At 57.6% G+C, this 17,646-nt stretch overlaps 1 protein-coding gene across 2 annotated transcripts in view; it reads right to left on the bottom strand.

Annotated features, from left to right (window-relative positions):
- LRP5 (LDL receptor related protein 5) overlaps positions 1–17,646 on the bottom strand; it is a 125,577-nt gene that overhangs the window by 53,503 nt on the left and 54,428 nt on the right. For both annotated transcript variants that reach the window (XM_070457758.1, XM_070457759.1), the window contains exon 5: positions 16,895–17,026. In XM_070457758.1, coding sequence (XP_070313859.1) covers positions 16,895–17,026 — 132 coding nt within the window. The remainder of the gene's footprint in view (positions 1–16,894; positions 17,027–17,646) is intronic.

Raw genomic sequence — 17,646 nt, 5'->3', positions numbered from 1 at the left:
ACTGAACTGAACTGAACTGATTCCTTACAGTATTGGCTTGTGAACTATTAATAGCATAAATCATAGTTCCCCACAGAGAACCTGTGTTAGATAAATCATTGGCAAAGACAGTCTCGGTCTCTGAGCAGAATCTGCCCTGAACAAAACATGTCCTGGATCCTCCCAGGGAGTCGTCAGAACTTCCGGCCGAGGTAGCCTCACGTGCTATTACACAGAGCCTCTCGTGTAGGGCCCTGGGGGTGCTGGCCAGCCCTGACCCGGACACCCCCAGAGGCTGCTGGGGCCAGGATGTGGCCCTCCCCCCCACCACCACCCATTCACTCACTCTGGCCCTCTCTGGTCTCGAGGATCCACAGAAGCAAAAAGATTATGCTCAGAAGCCATCTCTGGCCTCGGGGGGCCCTTGCCTGGTCTGACGGAAGACCCAGAATGGGCAAGGACCCGCCTGAATCACACAGCAGGGAGGGATGCGGACAGGATGGGGACCAACCCAGCACCCCTCAGGCCGAGGCCCCCAGGGCCGGGCTCTGCACTCAACTGCGCGGCCTCCTCACGCCTGGTCCAGCCAGAGGCCTCAAACAGCCGATCAGCTTCTGGCCTCAAGGGTGGAGCCCTTGGAACCTGGAACTTTGCAGCGTGATTCTGGGGTCCCCCCACCCCCGCCTTGCGTTTCCAGTGAGAGCAGAAACTTGATCCGAGGCCTCATGTTCATAACCTGATTCCCCCACTAGAGGGTGCTCACGGACAGCAACGGCTTCACGCACGGAGGGCTGGGGAAACTGAGGCAGATGGGGAGGCGCCAGGAGTGCTGGAGAAGGTGCCCAGGCACCTGGCTTCATTGGAAACCTCCCTGAACTCAGATTTAGCTAGAGGTGCTGATGCAAGTTCTGGCCTGGGGTATGGGGAACAGAGAGGAGGGGAGTTCTGCTGGGCTCCATTCCCAAAACGTTCTAGTGACATCAGGCCTGCTTTTCAAGGGTCAGGTCACGGGCTGCCTCCTCCTCCAGGAAGCCATTCCTGCCTCCCCTCCAAGTGGTCAGAGGGACCACATACACAGGCACCCCCCCCCCCAACTGCCTCACAGGGATGCTGGCCCATGGCCTGCTCTGCTCTCTGCAGCCCCCCAGCACAAGGCCCTGGCCAGAGCAGGTGCCAATACCCCAAGACAAGCAGGGAGGATTCAGGGCAGAAACTTCCTGGACCCGCTCCTGCTGTGTGATGTGGGGCAGGTCCCTAACCCTCTCTGGGCCTTGGTTTCCTCATTTAGAATGAAGAATCAGCCAGACCTGATGGGAATCCCCATCTAGCCCTGACATCAAGGAGAACCATAAACCAAACTCTATGGCGGGTTCTGCCTTAATCTGCCCCCACGGGAGCTGGAGAGAGAGCCCAAAAATGCTGGTTCCTTAGGGAACCAGACACTCGGTTTCCAAACATATTTTGAGCCTGTTTCACCCATCCCTGTTCCCATGATCCTACAGACACAGTTATCCGAGATAGCACCATCCTCACACCAACCTCTGAGATGGGTTCATGCTCCATTTTACAGAAGAGGAGCCCCGATGCACAGAGAGGTTAAGCTCCTCACCCAAGGACACACAGCAGCAAGTGGGAAAAGTAAGGTTCCATGAATACTTCAGTCCCCGGAGTTGGCACACGCAGGAAGCCCAAGGTCAGTGCACTGGCCCAGTGGGTCTGGTCACTCCACCAGTGGCTTTGTGGGCAGCGGCCTCAGGCCAGGCCCCGAACCTGGTGCTGGGGTTGGAAGTGGGCAGAAGAGATGTGGGAATTGCCCACATGGTGCTCCTGCAGTTGAGGACACAGACCTTCAGTGAGCAAGACCATTGATGAACCAGTGCTGGGAGGAAAGCGGGGGGTCATGGGCACCTGCAAGGGGGCCGGCTGAAACTAGGGGTCTGGGGTCCAGCAGGAGCCTCTGGGATCCATGGGGCTGTGACCACAGATGCAACAGATTCCATCAGCCTGTCCCTGATGGGCGCGGAGCCACCAGGGGCGAAGTGTGCCCAGACCCGGCCCTTAGGTAACCAGTCAATACGAAGCCTCGTGCACACCCCACCATCAGGGACCCCCATCATCAGCGTTTCTTAGAATCAAGTCTCTGAGGCTGAGGCCGTAATTAAAACGCTGGGATAAATCTGTAGGTGTTGAATGACTCCAAACCGGGGTGGGGAGTCCTCTGACACCCCTTGGGCCACAGAGCCTTTGAGGTTTTTAGTTGAGCTTTGCAAAAAAAAAAAAAAACCACAGAGACCAGGACCCCCAGTAGAGAGCCACGGTCCGGCCACGGTCAGCCTGAAGGTCTGAGCAGGCAAAGCCCAACACAGAGACGTGGGCTGTGCAGTCCCGGGCCAGGTCGGTGGGGGCAGCTGCAGAGAGAAGACGACAAAGGGAGCCTGGACCCCTCGCTCGGCAGACGCTCACCGGGGCAACCTCCGGGGCTGTCTGCGGCGAGGTGCAAGCAGCAGCTGGCCTTGGAGTGGGCGCAGGGCGCCGGGCCCGCCCAGCAGGAAGACAGGCGACCCCTCCCTGGGTCCAGACACAGGGCCAGGGGACGACTTTGTTTAAACACCAGGGAAGTAAACTGTTTAGAAACTTAACAGTTTGGCCAAATGGTTTTCTTTGAGGTTGTTTAAACAAATAGCCTGCCCCGCGGCACTGCGGAAGAAAGTGAAACCTTCCCTCACTGGCTGGGCAGCGGTCCCTGGAGCCTCCTGGGGGCCGGCTTCTGACCCCTCCCCTCCCCCCCGCACCCACCCACGCAGGAAAGAGGGGCGCACCCCTGCCTTGGGGTCAGGTGTCGGCTCGGGACACAGCCCTCCCCGGCAGAGTGTTCGCCTCAAAATGGAAAAGCAGACTGGAGGGAGAGACTGATGCCACGGACACGTCCAGCTCAAGCCCTCCTCCCTAACAACATAGCACCCGGACCCAGCCACCATCCCCGCAAACGACGAGGGCTGCAGTCACATCCCCCGCAAACTGGGCAGCTCCCATCAGCAGAGACTGCCGCTCTGACAGTCCTGGAGGCCAGTAAGTCAAGGTGCTGAGGGCTTCTCTGGCGGTCCAGTGGCTAACAATACTCTGCACTCCCAATGCAGGGGGCCCGGGTTCGATCCCTGGTAGGGGAGCTAGATCCCACATGCTGCAACTAAGACCTGGCGCAGCCAAATAAGTGAAATAAGTAAAATAAATATCAATCAATCAATAAAATAAATATTAATACATAAATAAATTAAATATTAAAAATCAAGGTGCTGGCAGGGCCAAGCTCCCACAGAAGGCTCTGGGAAGAACTGTTCTCAGCCTCTTCCAGCTTCTGGCCATTGCCAGCAATCCCAGACATGCCCTGGTCAGCGCTGCTTGCCTCCATCTTAACACGCCCTCTGCCCCCGGGGTCTGTGTCTAAGCCCCCCTCTGAGAAGATGACTGGTCCCTGGGGGTCGGGCCCATCCAAACACAGCACGACCTTGTCTTGGCTCTTGCTGCAAAGACCCTATTTCCTAGTCAGGTCACATCCACAGGCTCCAGGGCTGGGGGCTTCACCGTGTCTTTTGGGAGGATATGATTCTGTTCCCAACAATTGGGGAGCATGGGGCGGGGGGAAACTTTCCATAGAAGGACAGGTTCAAGGGCAGGAACCCCAGACAGAGAAGCGCTGTGGAGGCCGCCCTGCAGCCCCACAGGCAGGAGTGGGGCAACCCTCCACCGCCCCCTTCCCGCGGGGTCTGATCTGAGCTCGGAGGCTGGGTACCCGCCGAGGGTGGTCCAGCAGACCACGACGCTGCCCGGAACACCTTCTGCAAGCTGAATGCCGGGGCAGCTCCGAGCCCACCCCTGTCTGCAAGGAAGCCTCGGGGGAAGGGCAGCCTGTGGGGGCAGCAGAGACCCCCCCCCCCCGGGACAAAGGCGAGAGAAAGCGCTGCGACCAGCGACCAGCGTCATCTCCGCACCCTCCAGCCTGCCTTCCAGTCCCCACAGGGCTCCGTGCGCCTTCCGTCCAGGGGCCAGACGGCAAACGCTCCGGGCTCTGCGAGGCCACGGCCACCTCTCACGGCCCCTCGGCTCCACCGCTGCAGCTAGAAGCTGCCACAGTTGACACGTCAGCAAAGGCGTGTAAGCAAAGCGTCCTACGTGGGCGCCGAAACCTGAAGGTCCTACCGCTTTCCCAGGTCACAATACACTCCTCTCGTGACCGTCATTCAACCGAACTCAGCCCACAGCTGCCCCCGAACAGGCCGCGAGCCGTCTGGCCCACGGGTGGGGGCTGGGGGTTTGCTAGCCCTTGCGTGGGACAGGACGTGTGACTTTTACAGTATCAGAACTACAGTGTGATAGCGCGGGAAGCCACGTCAGGAGGCGGGGGACACAGAGGGACTCCACAGGTGCTCTCCACTCCACTCCCCTGTAAGCCTAAAACTGCCTGAAAAACAAAGTCCGTTAAGTATTTTAAAGAAAGTTCAAAGGCATATAAATCAATCAGAAAACTACCCAGACCCCAACAATAAACGGGCAAAGACCATGAACACAAACTAATAGAAGACAAAAAACACAGTCAATAAACACGACAAACGGGTAACTCCTCGGTAGCTTGGCCATTTGAGCCACCAGGGACGCCCAAGCATCAGTCACTCAGTCGTGTCCGACTCTTTGCAAACTCACGGACTGTAGCCCACCAGGCCCCTCTGTCCGTGGAATTCTCCAGGGGTTTTTCCTGACCCAGGGATCGAACCTGGGTCACCTGCATTGCAGGCGGATTCTTGCAGGTAGAAGTGAGAGGCCTGTTGCTACCAGCTGGGTCAGGGTGTCCCCACCTCCCAGGGGACTGTCCCGGGCACGCTTCCTGGATGGCAGTGCGGCTTAGGGACCTTCCAGTCAGGCAACTTCCCCTCCCAGAAGCCAGCCCAAAACAGCAGCTAGAAATGCACATGGATTCTATGTCACAGAGGGTTCCCAAGGCTTCATGAAAACAGCAAAACCCAAACCCGAAGGGAAGAACCCGTAAAGAACCTAGAGATCTCACTAAAGGAAAAAAAAGTGAAAGTGAAGTTGCTCAGTCATGTCTGACTCTTTGTGACTCCATGGACTGTAGCCTACCAGGCTTCTCAGTCCATAGGATTTCCCAGGCAAGAATACTGGGGTGGGTTGCCTTTTCCTTCTCCAGGGGATCTTCCTGACCCAGGGATTGAACCCAGGTCTCATGCATTGCAGGCAGATGCTTCACCCTCTGGGCCACCAGGAAAGCATTACATATATGAAGGGGCTGGAGTCCAGGTCAGTCGTTACACAGGCCCCAACGGCACCCTCTGGAGAAGGCGGGGGCAGCACAGGCTGGGGAGGCAGTAGGCGGGAGAGTCAGCGTGATGCTACACACATGATCCGAACAAATCACGCAAGAAGATGTGAATGCGTGCACAGGAGAAAGGACAGGGTGGGCCCTCTGCCCTGGGGGTCCAGTGGCTAAGACGTCTCGCTTCCATTGCAGGCAGCACGGGTTTAATCACTGGTCAAGAAACTAAGATCCCACACAAGATAGTCAAAAAAATAAATAAAAGGACAAGAAACACACTTCAAAATACTAACAGCAGCTGTCTCTAGGTGGCAAAATTACAAGAGTTTTTTATTTTCTCCAGTTATTTTTTATGTTTTCCTTCCTACAGCAAACACAAATGTCACTTCAAAACAAGAAAAACAAAGGCTTTAAAAGACAGTGCACAAGTTCATCCTGAGGGGATCTCACAGACTAGGTGGGGCGATGGTCTTAATTCTGGGGATGCACCTTCCCTTTCTCAGGTTAGATCTCACAGACTAGGTGGGGCGATGGTCTTAATTCTGGGGATCCACCTTCCCTTTCTCAGGTTAGATCTCACAGACTAGGTGGGGCGATGGTCTTAATTCTGGGGATCCACCTTCCCTTTCTCAGGTTAGATCTCACAGACTAGGAGGGGTGATGGTCTTAATTCCGGGGACCCACCACGGCTTTCTCAAGGGTGACCTGGCAGGGAGTGCCCTAACTCTCCACTAAATTGCCACAGGGGTAGGGAGGTTGGAGGGGGATATATTCGGCCTCCAGGTTCTGAGCTGTTTGAGCTGGAAGAACAGAAGGGAGGGATGGGAAGAAGGGCCTACAGTCCTGGAAGACCGGGAGGACGCTGCTGGTGGTGGTCGCCCAGTGTGGGGGCCACCTGAAAGGGCCTCGTGGTTAACCCCTTCCACACCCCAACTTGGAAAATGGACTTTTCATGATGGGCAAAACGAGAGTGCATCCCAGGGCCTGGACTGACCACATCAATACATACAAGAGGGGGCGGGGCCTGTGAGTTCCCCACCCCCCAACCCAGCAGTCAGGGTGGACAGCACCCTGTCCCCCTGGTGAACCACCTGCATCTCCAAGGTCACGCCCCTCCACGGGAAGGACGAGGCTCAACCTGGAGGTTCCCCCAAGGCCGCACCACCCCCGATGCCGCCTCCTACCAGAGATGCCTCTCCACCTGCCTGACGCGTCCTCAGCCCCGGTCCTGGCTCTCGGGTCTCCCGCATCCATCTCCCCTCGCTGCCCCCCACGGGAGACAGAGCCTGCCTTGACTGTGACCCGGGCCCAGAACCACACGGGCAGAGCCGGGCCCAGGGTAGGCCACGGTCCACGCTGCAGCTTCTAAGGCCATAAACAGCTTCACAGCAGGCAGGCAGCCGGCTTGTTTTTGTTTTTTAGCAATTGATTTTCTCCACTGCCCCCCTGGGGGTAAGCGGTTGGACAAACACTGAGACGACAGGCCGGCACTCCAGCCCAGGAAACCGCGCCGAGCAACCACAGGGTCACAAGGCACAGAGGAAGTGGCCGGGCCGGACGCTGGCTCCGCTGGAAACCTGAGGCCCGAGCAGCTGTCCCCCCGCACGGCCCACCTCGGGCCTGCTGGCCAGGCTGCAGGGAGGCTATGGCCCCTGGGAACCATGGGCCCGGCAGGCGCCCTGGCCTGGGGCTGGGCCTGTGTGCACGGCTCTGGGACGGGGGTCACCCCCGCCCTGGGGCCTGGGGTCACTGGACAGCGGCCAGGTCAGTGCCAGCCCTGTGATCCCCCCACAGCCAATCGCCTCCGGCCCCGTCCCCAGGCCCCTCACATGGCCCTCCATGGGCAGCACCGCCTGGGGGTCTCACCCGACCTCAGCCCCCAGCCCCATTTCCCTCCTGAGCGACCCTGAGCAGGCAAGCTGGCCCGTCCCTCCGGGTAGGACTCAGGTGTGGATAAGGCCCCCACGCGAGGCTGGGAATGAGAGAGACATGTTCCAACAGAGTGTGGCTGGGTGGGCTAATGAGAAGTGGGCAGCCAGGCTCCCTAAAAGGCAGGGATGTGGGGTGGGGGGCTGGCAAAGAGCCCGGGACTTGCACGAGGAAGGCTCCATCCCACCTCTTCAGGCAGGTGGCTCTGTTCTGTAGAAAGCCCACACGCAGGTCGCTCTGAGCCCAGGCAGACCAGAAGTGTCCCATAGACGACGCTGGTGCACTGCAGGCAGACGTCCCCGGGGCCCGGGCAGAGCAGGGGAGGCTTGGCACAGACCCTGAGCCAGGCTGCGAGGGCTCAGGTCCCGTCTCTGCCCCTCCTTCTGTGGCTCTGACTGTGCGTGTGGACAACACAGGCTGGCCAGAGGCCCTGCCGCACACAGCATCACCCTGAGCCCCCAGGAAGTGCTGGGGGCCGGGGCGTCCATCCACCAGGGCCCGGACCTTGAGAGCACAGAACGTGTCCCTGAGGGGAGCCATCTCAGCCCCCGGGGTCCACCCAGGGCCAGGCTGGAGCTGGGCTCAACTACAGAAGCAAGGGGCGCGTCGGACAGGCTGGGAGGGACGGGGCTACGTGTGGAGTGACCGCAGTCTCACTGTGGCCGGTGGACACGGGCATCCACGCGCCTGACTGCACCCCGGAGGCCCGCCTGTCCGCGGGCCTAGCCCCACGATAACACTGTTTTCTTTCGAAGAATATGGCAGGCTCCCCTCTCCTCTTTTATTAGTTTTAAAACATAGTCTTCAGACTCAGACACAAAAGAACACATGCTGTGTGGTTCCATTTCTATGACGTTCCGGAACAGGCAAAACTAATCCGTGGTGATGGAAGTCAGGACAGAGGCCGCCGTGGTGGGGGGGGATGGGGGGTGGGGGGGGTTGGTTTATGGTGGGAGGCTGCCAAGGGCACGGGGGAACTTTCCGGGCGGTGGAAGTCTTCTGTATCTGGTGTGGGTGGTGGTTATGTAGATGTATACAACTGTCAGAGCTAATCAAAATCTACACTTAGAACCTGTGCATTTTACTGTCTGCAAGTTGTATTAAATACCTCGATTTCTTAAAAAAGAAAAAAAAACCAGCACTTGGGCTTGTGACACCATTTCCTGGGACGGTGCAATCTGATTTTCTTGCTATTAAAAATTCACGGTCCGTGGCTGAGAACAGCAGCTGCCTTCTGTTTGCAGAGTCGACGCCAATCACTGCCCGGGTGGCGGCAGCCTGGGCCACAAGGGCCTCCTTTCTTTTCCCTTCGACCTACTTCCCCGATAAGTGACAAGACAGCCAGACTGGGAACAAACGCACCCCTTATCCCTCGGGCCCGAGCCTCGGCTAATCCTCCCGGACAGACGGACGGATGCGAGGGGCCCAGTTGTCAGCCCGCCCATCAGACCTGACAGTGGGCGCCTCTGTCTCTCCCGCTGCCCCCTCCTGGCCACATCCCCGCCGCCCTTTCGTCTCCTGTCCCCACGAACATCTGTTAAAACTCCTTCCTGGCGAGGTGCGGCAGGCGGGCCGTCAATCAGTGAGCCCCCACCTCATCTGGAAAGGCCTGGGCTGGGGGTACGGAGAACGACGTCCCAGCACCGCCTGCCCACCCCCGGGTAGCGGAGCCACAAGCCGCAGGTCACCTGCCCAGGTCACTCAGGCCCCGAGGAGGGGGCTGCCCCACGGGCGTGAGGAAGGCCCAGGGACAGAAGTCAGAAGAACAGGGCAGGTCCCCCGAGGGGCGGGCCCCCGAGCGGCTGGGAGCAGCGGCAAGAGCGGGCGCCCTGGGTCGCTGGTGGTAACTCCCAAATAAGGGCCCACTACTGCTGTTTTTAGCCCATTCCACATAATTGGAAAAACATGGGGAAAACCAAAGCCAGCCGGGCACCTCCGTCGGCGCGGCTGCCAGGGAGGGGGCGGGGAGGCTGGCACTGGAGGGCACGCAGGCTTGCGGTCTGGCCCGGGGCGGGCTCCTGGCCCAGGGCGGGCGCCCCGCCTTGGGGGCCAGAGCCACTCGGTTCCCCCCAGACTTCACTCAGCCCCCAGCAGGGCCAAGGCAGGGGAGGGCCACTTGCTGGACATCCACTCCAGTCTCGGAACCCACAGGTGCCTCCCCGAGTCCCCAGAAACACGGGCCCCTGGAGCCAGTGGGTGTCATATCTGCGCCCAGGGGGCTGTGGGAAACGAGACGCCCCGCGGCCCACAGGCAGGGAGTCCCGGGGCGCCTGTCCTGTCTGCGTGCCCCCGCCCCGCAGGCTCTGCCTCTCCCCTGACACCCGCTCCAGCCCCGCTGAGGGGCGTCCTCCGATCTCCGCACATCGCCAGTGAGGAGGCCCCAGGATGTCGCAGGCTCCCACGTGCTGGGGTCCAAGCATCATCCCATCTCAGCTTTGTCCCTGGGGAAAGCGCTGACCCCTGCACAGGGGCGGCTCTCCCTGGCTCAAAATCAGGAAAAAAACAGGATTCACTCGCATCACACAAATGTCTTCAAATTCAACTCCATGGGCTTCTCTGATGGCTCAGCTGGTAAAGAATCCGCCTGCAATGCAGGAGACCTGAGTTCGATCCCTGGGTCGGAAAGATCCCCTCGAGGAGGAAACAGAACCCACTCCATTATTCGTGCCTGGAGAATCCCATGGACAGGAGCCTGCAGGACTATAGTCCATGGGGTCGCAAAGAGTCGGACACGGCTGAGTGACTAGCACACACACACAAGCATAAAAGGTCAGGCACCTGGGGTGAGAGCGCCAGGAATCCGCACGTTATGCCAGAGACCCTGGCTTCCCACCCTGAGAAGTTTCCGGCTGCGCAGATGGTTCCCGACCCCCTACCCAGCAGCTGCCTTGGGCCCGCATCCAGGGCAGAGGCAGCCCTCCGCCGCCCACATGGAGATTTGCTGGGGCCAGGAACCTGGATGTCACGTGGGTGACGGTAATTCCAAGACAGCCAGGCCCCTGCCCCATCCAGAATCCTTCTAGCTCAATGCTGGCCTTCATCTCCAGAAAGGAGAGCCACATGCCTGGCTTCCCCACTGGCCAGGCGAAGAGGGTTCCCCAAACACTGGGCCCCCCTCCCAGCTCCTCTGGGTACCAGATGGCATCCACATCTACTCCCGATTCCAAATGTCCAGGGAAAAACTGCTCTCCTGCCATCCTGCCTGCCTGGCTCCAAGTTCAAGTTCAACTTCAAGCATAGCTCATATTTGTTAGGCAGCCAGGCCTTCCTCTCAACAACCCCATGAATCGGGTACTACACGCTTACTCGTTTAGTTGTGTGCGACTCTTTGCGACACCGGGGACAATAGCCCACCAGGCTCCTCTGTCCATGAGATTCTCCAGGCAAAATACTGGAGTGGGTTGCCACTCCTTCCTCCAGGGGATCTTCCTAACCCAGGGATCAAACTCAGGTCTCCAGCATTGTAGGCAGATTCTTTACCTTCTGAGCCACCAGGGAAGCTGATCATCCCTTTTTACTGCTGAGGAAATGGAAGCACAGAGAGGCTGAGCCGATTTCCCAAGATCACACAGCCGGGACATGAGTTAAGGTTTCATAAAAGGAAGACTGGACACAGAAAGCCATCGCATGATTGAAAAGTCAAAGCGTGAGTCGCTCAGTGGTGTCCGACTCTGTGACCCTGTGGACTGTAGCCCACCAGGCTCCTCTGTCCATGGAATTCTCCAGACAATACTGGAGTCTCAGGTTGCCATTTCCTGCTCCAGAGGATCTTCCCAACCCAGGAATCGAACCTGAGTCTCCAGCTTTGCAGGCAGATTTTTACCATCCGAGCCACCAGGAAAATCACTCTAAATTCTGGGTTTGCCCGATAGAGCATTTCCTTGCTACCCGAAAAGTCTTCAGCAGGCTCCCAACTGGAGACCAAAGCCGTGTTACATGCCGCGAATGTTGCCTTCGACAGACCTTATCCTGGACGGAAGCCGCCCAAGGCACAGCCCGCGTCCGTTCCCCTCTGTCCCAGGGGCCATCCCCCTAGCCCAGGGCTCCTCCAGAGCCCGCACCACGTGGCTTTGGCTCTCCACCCCCTGTGGGACACTGGACCTCACCGATTCCACAGCCAAGAGGAGATCCCCGAGTGATCCCAGGGCCTCCTTAGCTGGCCCCAAAACTGCATCCTCCCTACCGGACACCCCGAGCCTCGGAAGACCCTGGCGGCCCTCCACGGGCACTGCTGCCTTCCGGTCAGCAAGGCGCCTGCGTCAGATCCTCAGAGCCCTGCCAGTGACATTCAATAGGCTCAGCACCTCGTTTTCTTCATGTTACCCTCGCATTGCCAGCCTCTGTCTCCAGGCAGTGTTTGCAGCTGATACCCCGCACGGCGTCAGCAGTCAAAACCTGCATTCCACACATGATTTACGTCCACCGGGACGCGGAACGACACACGTCAGTGGATGCGGCCGCTCGGGAGGCTGCAGGAGCAGGGAAGGCAGCCACCTCGCTCAGGTCATGGCGGGGGTGGGGTGGGGGGTGGGGGCCATCCTTTCCTTCAAACGTTGTCCTTTAACACGACACTCTGTGGCAAAGAACAGAAACTGGACGCAGGGGGATCAGAGTCCCGAAGCCTCCGGTCCGCCAGGGGAGGCGTCACTGTTTGTGACATCTGAAACCCTCAGCCCCACTGGGTCCTTGCTCACAGAACAGGCTCTGACTCGCTGCATCCGTCGCCGAGACAGCCCAAGGGGAATCCTCAGGGACCGAACCCCCTTCTCATTCACGCCCGCGTTCCTCTGGGTGAACGACGTGGGGAGATGTTTGAGGACCACCTCGAATGTCCAGAAAGCCACCTTGGGGGCAAACCCTTGAAATGCTCTAAGAAGCTTCTGGGTTGCTTCTAGACTTCAATTAAAACATTTAGGAAACTATTTACCCTTTCCCATCCCGGCTGCCCCCAGATCCCTTCAGCTTCTAACAAACTCCAAGGAGGGAGCTCCATAAGCCGCTCTTGACCCCCCAGAACGAACCCGTGTGTCAGTGGGAAGCAACTGGGGTGTGAACCAGCCTCCTAAAAACCGGGCCCTGGGCATCCCATTCTCATGCAAACCAAGACTCCCATCCACGGCTTTTGTCTCCCTGAGCTGTTCCCTCCTCTGACCCTGGTCCTGGTCAGCGCATGTGGAGCAAATGCGGGTGGATGCGGCCTCAGTGTGACGTCCTGTCTGCCTCTATGCAGACCCCCGCCCCATCCCTCGATCCCAACCAAGCAGGGGCCCCTCGGAATGACAACAAAAACATTTTTCTTCCACGAGCTTGGCATTCTCCAGCTGAGTCATTTGAAAAAGTGTCCTTCACAGCTGGGGAGCGGGCAGTTCTGACAAAACCAGGAAAGGTGGCCCCAGTGGCTGACTCCCAGGGGCTCTTTGGGAACTGGATCGGCCCCAGCCCCACCCCACCCTACACCCTGCACACCCCACCCCCGAGGGCTTGCTTCCGACAGGAAAGACAGGCTTTGCTACTAATCCCCAGTTCCTCTAGTGGGTATCCGTGTCAGCTCCCAGCACAGAGCTTCCAGCCCCGGGTACTGCCTCCTCCAGGAAGCCTCCCACCCCTCTCCCTGTGGTTGATGCCTGCAGACGGTACACAATCCTCTCAAAGGACTCGACCCCCGGCAGTGGCCCCCAGAGCTCAGAGGCCCCAGCTGCTGGGATGGTGGAAACCCGAAAGAAGCCTGCAGTCCCCACTTGTTCTGGTTGGAAAGGAACCTGGGCCTCCCCCAGGGGGTGGCAGGATCCTCCGACAATGGAGGCAAACCTAGCCCCATGGACGCAATGTCAATGGTGTGAATGGTGGGCATGGCCACTGTGTATGTAGACCCACTGCCTGCAGGGGGTCCCATACAGCATTTGCAACTCCTGTTGATGCCCTGGGCTCTCCACAGCTTCCCTGGCAGGAGGTGGTCTCGACCCGGCCCACCCCCACCCCCCCCTCCCCCTGCCATCTCACAGATAAGGAAGAGGGGCACAGAGTGACAGGACCCCAGGGCAGTCTGGTCAAGTCCCCTCTGGAACTCCAGGCTTCTCTGGCTGTGCCACTTCACTGGGCCGTGACTCTGGGCTTCAGTGAGGGTTCACAACCCACTTCTGCCTACACCCCACTCCTGGAACTTTGATGCAGGAAGGAGCCACACAGGCCCCTTACCAAAAGCAGCTGCACAAGGCCCCCACTGGGGAAGGCACGACTGCATGATCTACCTTCTTGGGGTTGCGTCTGTCAACTGCAAACTGGCACGTGGCACAGGCACTTGCCATCCCCCTCTACCAATACTAAATCGTGTGCTGCTGCGGCTGCTGACTTTCAACACGTCCTGAAAGGAGCTCAGCGTGGAGAGTAGAAACGGAGGCATCTGTGCTCCAGGAGAAACTGGCAGGACGGGTCTTCAGATGGTTAGATATTTTCAGACGCCAATTTTATGAGCCCAATTCTTATATCTCCTCATATCTAGAAAAGCGCTACAACCGTTCATGTGACGTCTGTTCCTTGTGACTAGCAGAAAACTTCTGCAAAAATATGAGCTTGATTTCATGTACTTCTCCTTCACCAAGATCATATATATATTGACCTTTTCCCCTACCTGTTTGGAGCACTTTCTCAGCTATCTGAGATGCTATCTCTGGGCTATCGTCCTCATTTTGCCCCAAATAAAACGTAACTACAATTCTCATATTGTGTATTTTTTAAAGTTGACATCCATCCCTGGTCCTTCCCCAAATGTCCACATGCAGCCTGGTTCTAGATACTTGGAGTGGGCGGAGATGGCAACCATACCTGTATCCCCCTCCCTCTCCCAGAGCAGGCATCACCAACCAATCCAACACAGGGCTCAGGCAGATAGCACCCATCAATGGCAGATAACAGACAGCAGATCCAGATCCTTCTACCTCCAGGGCCAGGCCCCAAGCCAGCCCTCTCACAGCAGCAAGACTCGGAAATTGCAAAAACACAAATAGAACAGAAATGCCCAACAGGAGGAAGATGATTTGAAGGTCTACACACTTGATAAAACATTCTTCAGGCAGTAAAACATGTGCTCCTGAAGCACCGTGCGTGTGTGCATGGTCATGTCCGACTCTTTGTGACTGCATGCACTGTACCCTACCAGGCTCCTCTGTCCATGGGCTTTTCGCAGCAATAATACTGGAGTGGGGTGCCATGTCCTCCTCCAGGGGATCGTCCCAACTCAAGGATCAAACCCACATCTCCTGCGCCTCCTGCACCAGGAGGTGGATTCTTTATCACTGAACCATGTGGGACATAGCTCATGTAATTGCAAATGCTCCTGCAACATTGTGAACTGAAATGTATAGACAAAAGAGCAGAGAAAGATACACCAAAATATCTCCACTAATTCCAGATTTCCCTTTAGTTTCTGCAATACACAAAGCAGAAATGGCTCCGTAACTTGCAGGGACCACGGCAGAGTGAAAATGCAGGGTGCTTTCGAGTTGACAACGGAGCACACAATGGGGCTCCACGTGCCTGCACAGATCAGACACCTGTGAGGCCAGTCCTGACACCAACTGGCTCCTGCCACAGGGCAGCCACACCGGCTGTTCCTTCTCTCTGTTCCACCCCCTCCTCCCTGCTAGTCCCTAAGTCTCAGCTTAGGTGGTGCCTCCTGGGGTGCACCTTCTCTGGCCATCCACCTCAGGCAGTCAGTCCCCTACCCACCCCCTGTGCATTACAGTAAGCCCCCTACATACAAGCCGTCAAGTTGCGAACTTTAAAGATGCGAACGTGCGTCTGGTTCTGGCGGGGTCAGAACCTGTGCCACGCACACCAAGTGTGCCTGACCCTGCAGCTGGCCCTCCGTCTCCTCGCTGACCATCCCTCAGCTCTGCCGTCTCCCACCTCCTCTCCCTCCCCCAGTCAGCAACTCATCTTGCCCGCTCACTCGATGCCAGCCCCTTTTCGCTGTGCACCGTACTACTGTACTTTTTAAGGTACTATACTGTAAGATAAGAAATGTTTCAAGTTTCATGTTTGTTTGCTTTTTATGTATTATTTGCATGAAAAGTATTATAAGTCTATTACAGTACAGTACTATATACCCCATTGTGTTAGTTGGGTTACCTTGGCTAACTTTGTTAGACTTACCAACAAATTAGACTTACCAGCTCACTCCCAGAAGGGAACTCATTCAGATGTAGGGGACTTACTATATTCTCTGCCACAGCCCCTTTTGTGGGTCTTGCATTGTGAGTGAAAGTGTAAGTGACTATATTCTCTGTCTCAGCCCCTTTCGTGTGTCTTGCATTACTCTGATCCAAATCTGTTAACAACTTTTATTCACGTGTGTGCCCCACCAACCTGACCTAATTAGCACATGTGCTCTGTGAGCGGCGGGCCAATAGGCCTGCCTGGCTCACTACCTGCTTTAGCCCCAGCATATAGCAGGCACGTGGGAACGACCTGGGGGTATATGGAACCTAGCAGATGCCACGTTTTTCAGATCTGCCATCATGAACTTTTGTTTTAAATCCAGGACCAAGTTCTACTACTGCTCCTCCCTTCTGCCCCCAGCCCACAAGGGAAGCCAAGGGCTTCTTTCCCTCAAGTGGGGCTGGCCCAGGAGTGGCTGCTTCCGGTCACCTCTCACTACCCACCTCGCTGGTCTGGCCCGAGTTCACCCTGGTGCTGCCCGGCTGTGCTGGGGCCTGGACGTCCCCAGGGGACAAGCTGAATCCTGGACACACATCACTTCCAGAAGAGCACACCCTGAACCCCACACCTGGTAGTAGAGGCCCCCAGGCAGCGCACCAAGACAGGTGACACCTCATTACAAACAATCACGGCACTAGTGCTTGAAGCAGCAAGGCTGCGACAAGCAAGGGGGAGAAAAAGAGGCAGAAAAATGTCAAAAGCAAAGAATATCACTCGTGCGGGGGGTGGGGGGGGCGGGAAATCAGGTAAACTTCATGCATCCGGAAGATAACTCCCATTAAGGTTGTGTTCACGACCTACGTTTCCAGCAGGTTCGGGAAGAAGGGGGATGATTATGGCACGAAGATCCCAAGGGAATGGGATACAAGAGTCAAAATGAATTATAGGATTTCCCTGATGGTCCAGGGGTTAAGACTCTGTGCTTCCACAGCAGGGGGCATAGTTTCACCCTTGGTCAGGGAACCAAGGTCCCATACTGCCACACAGTATAGCCAAAAAAAAAAGTAGTAATAAAAAATAAAATGTTTTTTCAATGAATTATGAGTTCCACAGCAATGCTTACGAAAAAAGAAGAAAAGCAAAGACAGGAGCTTTCGGTAGGGCCCGTGGTCCTGCAGAATCGGGAGCCCTCGGAAGAGACGCGAGGAGAGGACACTGCCTCCTGCCTCCCGGTTCCTAGCACACGGCCCTCCTTACCCTAATAGTTAACAACGGCCGGCTTTTAGGGTGTGATCACACAAGCAGGCAGGGTGCTCGGCACACAGGGTCTCAGCCCATCTGGCACGACCTCCTCTTACAGACGGGAACCCCAGCGCGCCCGTCAGGCAGCAGAGCCCAGATCTGACCCAGTCCCAGCAGCTCGGGGCCCAGACCGCGTGAGCCCCTCCCCGAGGGAAGCAGACGGTAGACACCCAGGCTGGCGGCTGCCCCTCCCCGGCTCACCTGCCTTGCACGTCTGGCCGTCGTCCTGGAGCTGCACGCCCGTGGGGCAGGCGCAGGCGTAGAAGGGCTCCCTTGGGGACAGCAGGCACAGATGGGAGCAGCCGCCGTTGGCCTCCTCACACCGCGTGTGATCTGCGGGAAACGGGTCGGGGGACATAGTTCCGAACTGACCCTCGACCCCCACTCCCGCCTCGGGCATCCTCCCTGCCCCTCCCCCTCCTCCTCTCGATCTCCTACAACAAGAAACCCCATCTACATCAGGGCCCCTCCAAGGCCACCTCCCCCGTGGAGGCCACCCCCAGCCCTCGCTGGCAGGATCCCAGGACCTGCCCGCCTGGCAGTGGTGCGCCCTGGGTCGGGGGTTCCTGGAGCGGAGGCCTGTCTTATCTGCCACGTGCTTGGACCTCACGGGCTCTGCAAAGGCCCTCGGTGGCCACACGGGGCCGAGCCTCTCGATGCTGATGACGAGGCTTTTCACTCTCCCTGGCACTACCATCATGCACCAACTGATGAACGCTCCCAGGATCTCACTCTGCCCAGGACAGGATGGGACGGGACCCAAGAAACATGAAACACTGAAACTGTTAGTCGCTCAGTTGTGTCCGACTCTTTGCAACCCCATGGACTATATAGCCTGCCAGGCTCCTCCATCCCTGGGATTCTCCAGGCAAGAATAGTGGGGTGGATTGCCATTCCCTTCTCCAGGGGAATCTTCCCAACCCAAGGGTTGAACCCAGCTTGCATTTAAGAAC

Source organism: Odocoileus virginianus, chromosome 28, assembly GCF_023699985.2.
Source record: "Odocoileus virginianus isolate 20LAN1187 ecotype Illinois chromosome 28, Ovbor_1.2, whole genome shotgun sequence".
NCBI classification, from domain to species: Eukaryota; Metazoa; Chordata; class Mammalia; order Artiodactyla; family Cervidae; genus Odocoileus; species Odocoileus virginianus.
Note: the sequence above shows the minus strand (reverse complement) of the source record. Positions and strands in the feature narration are given on the sequence as shown.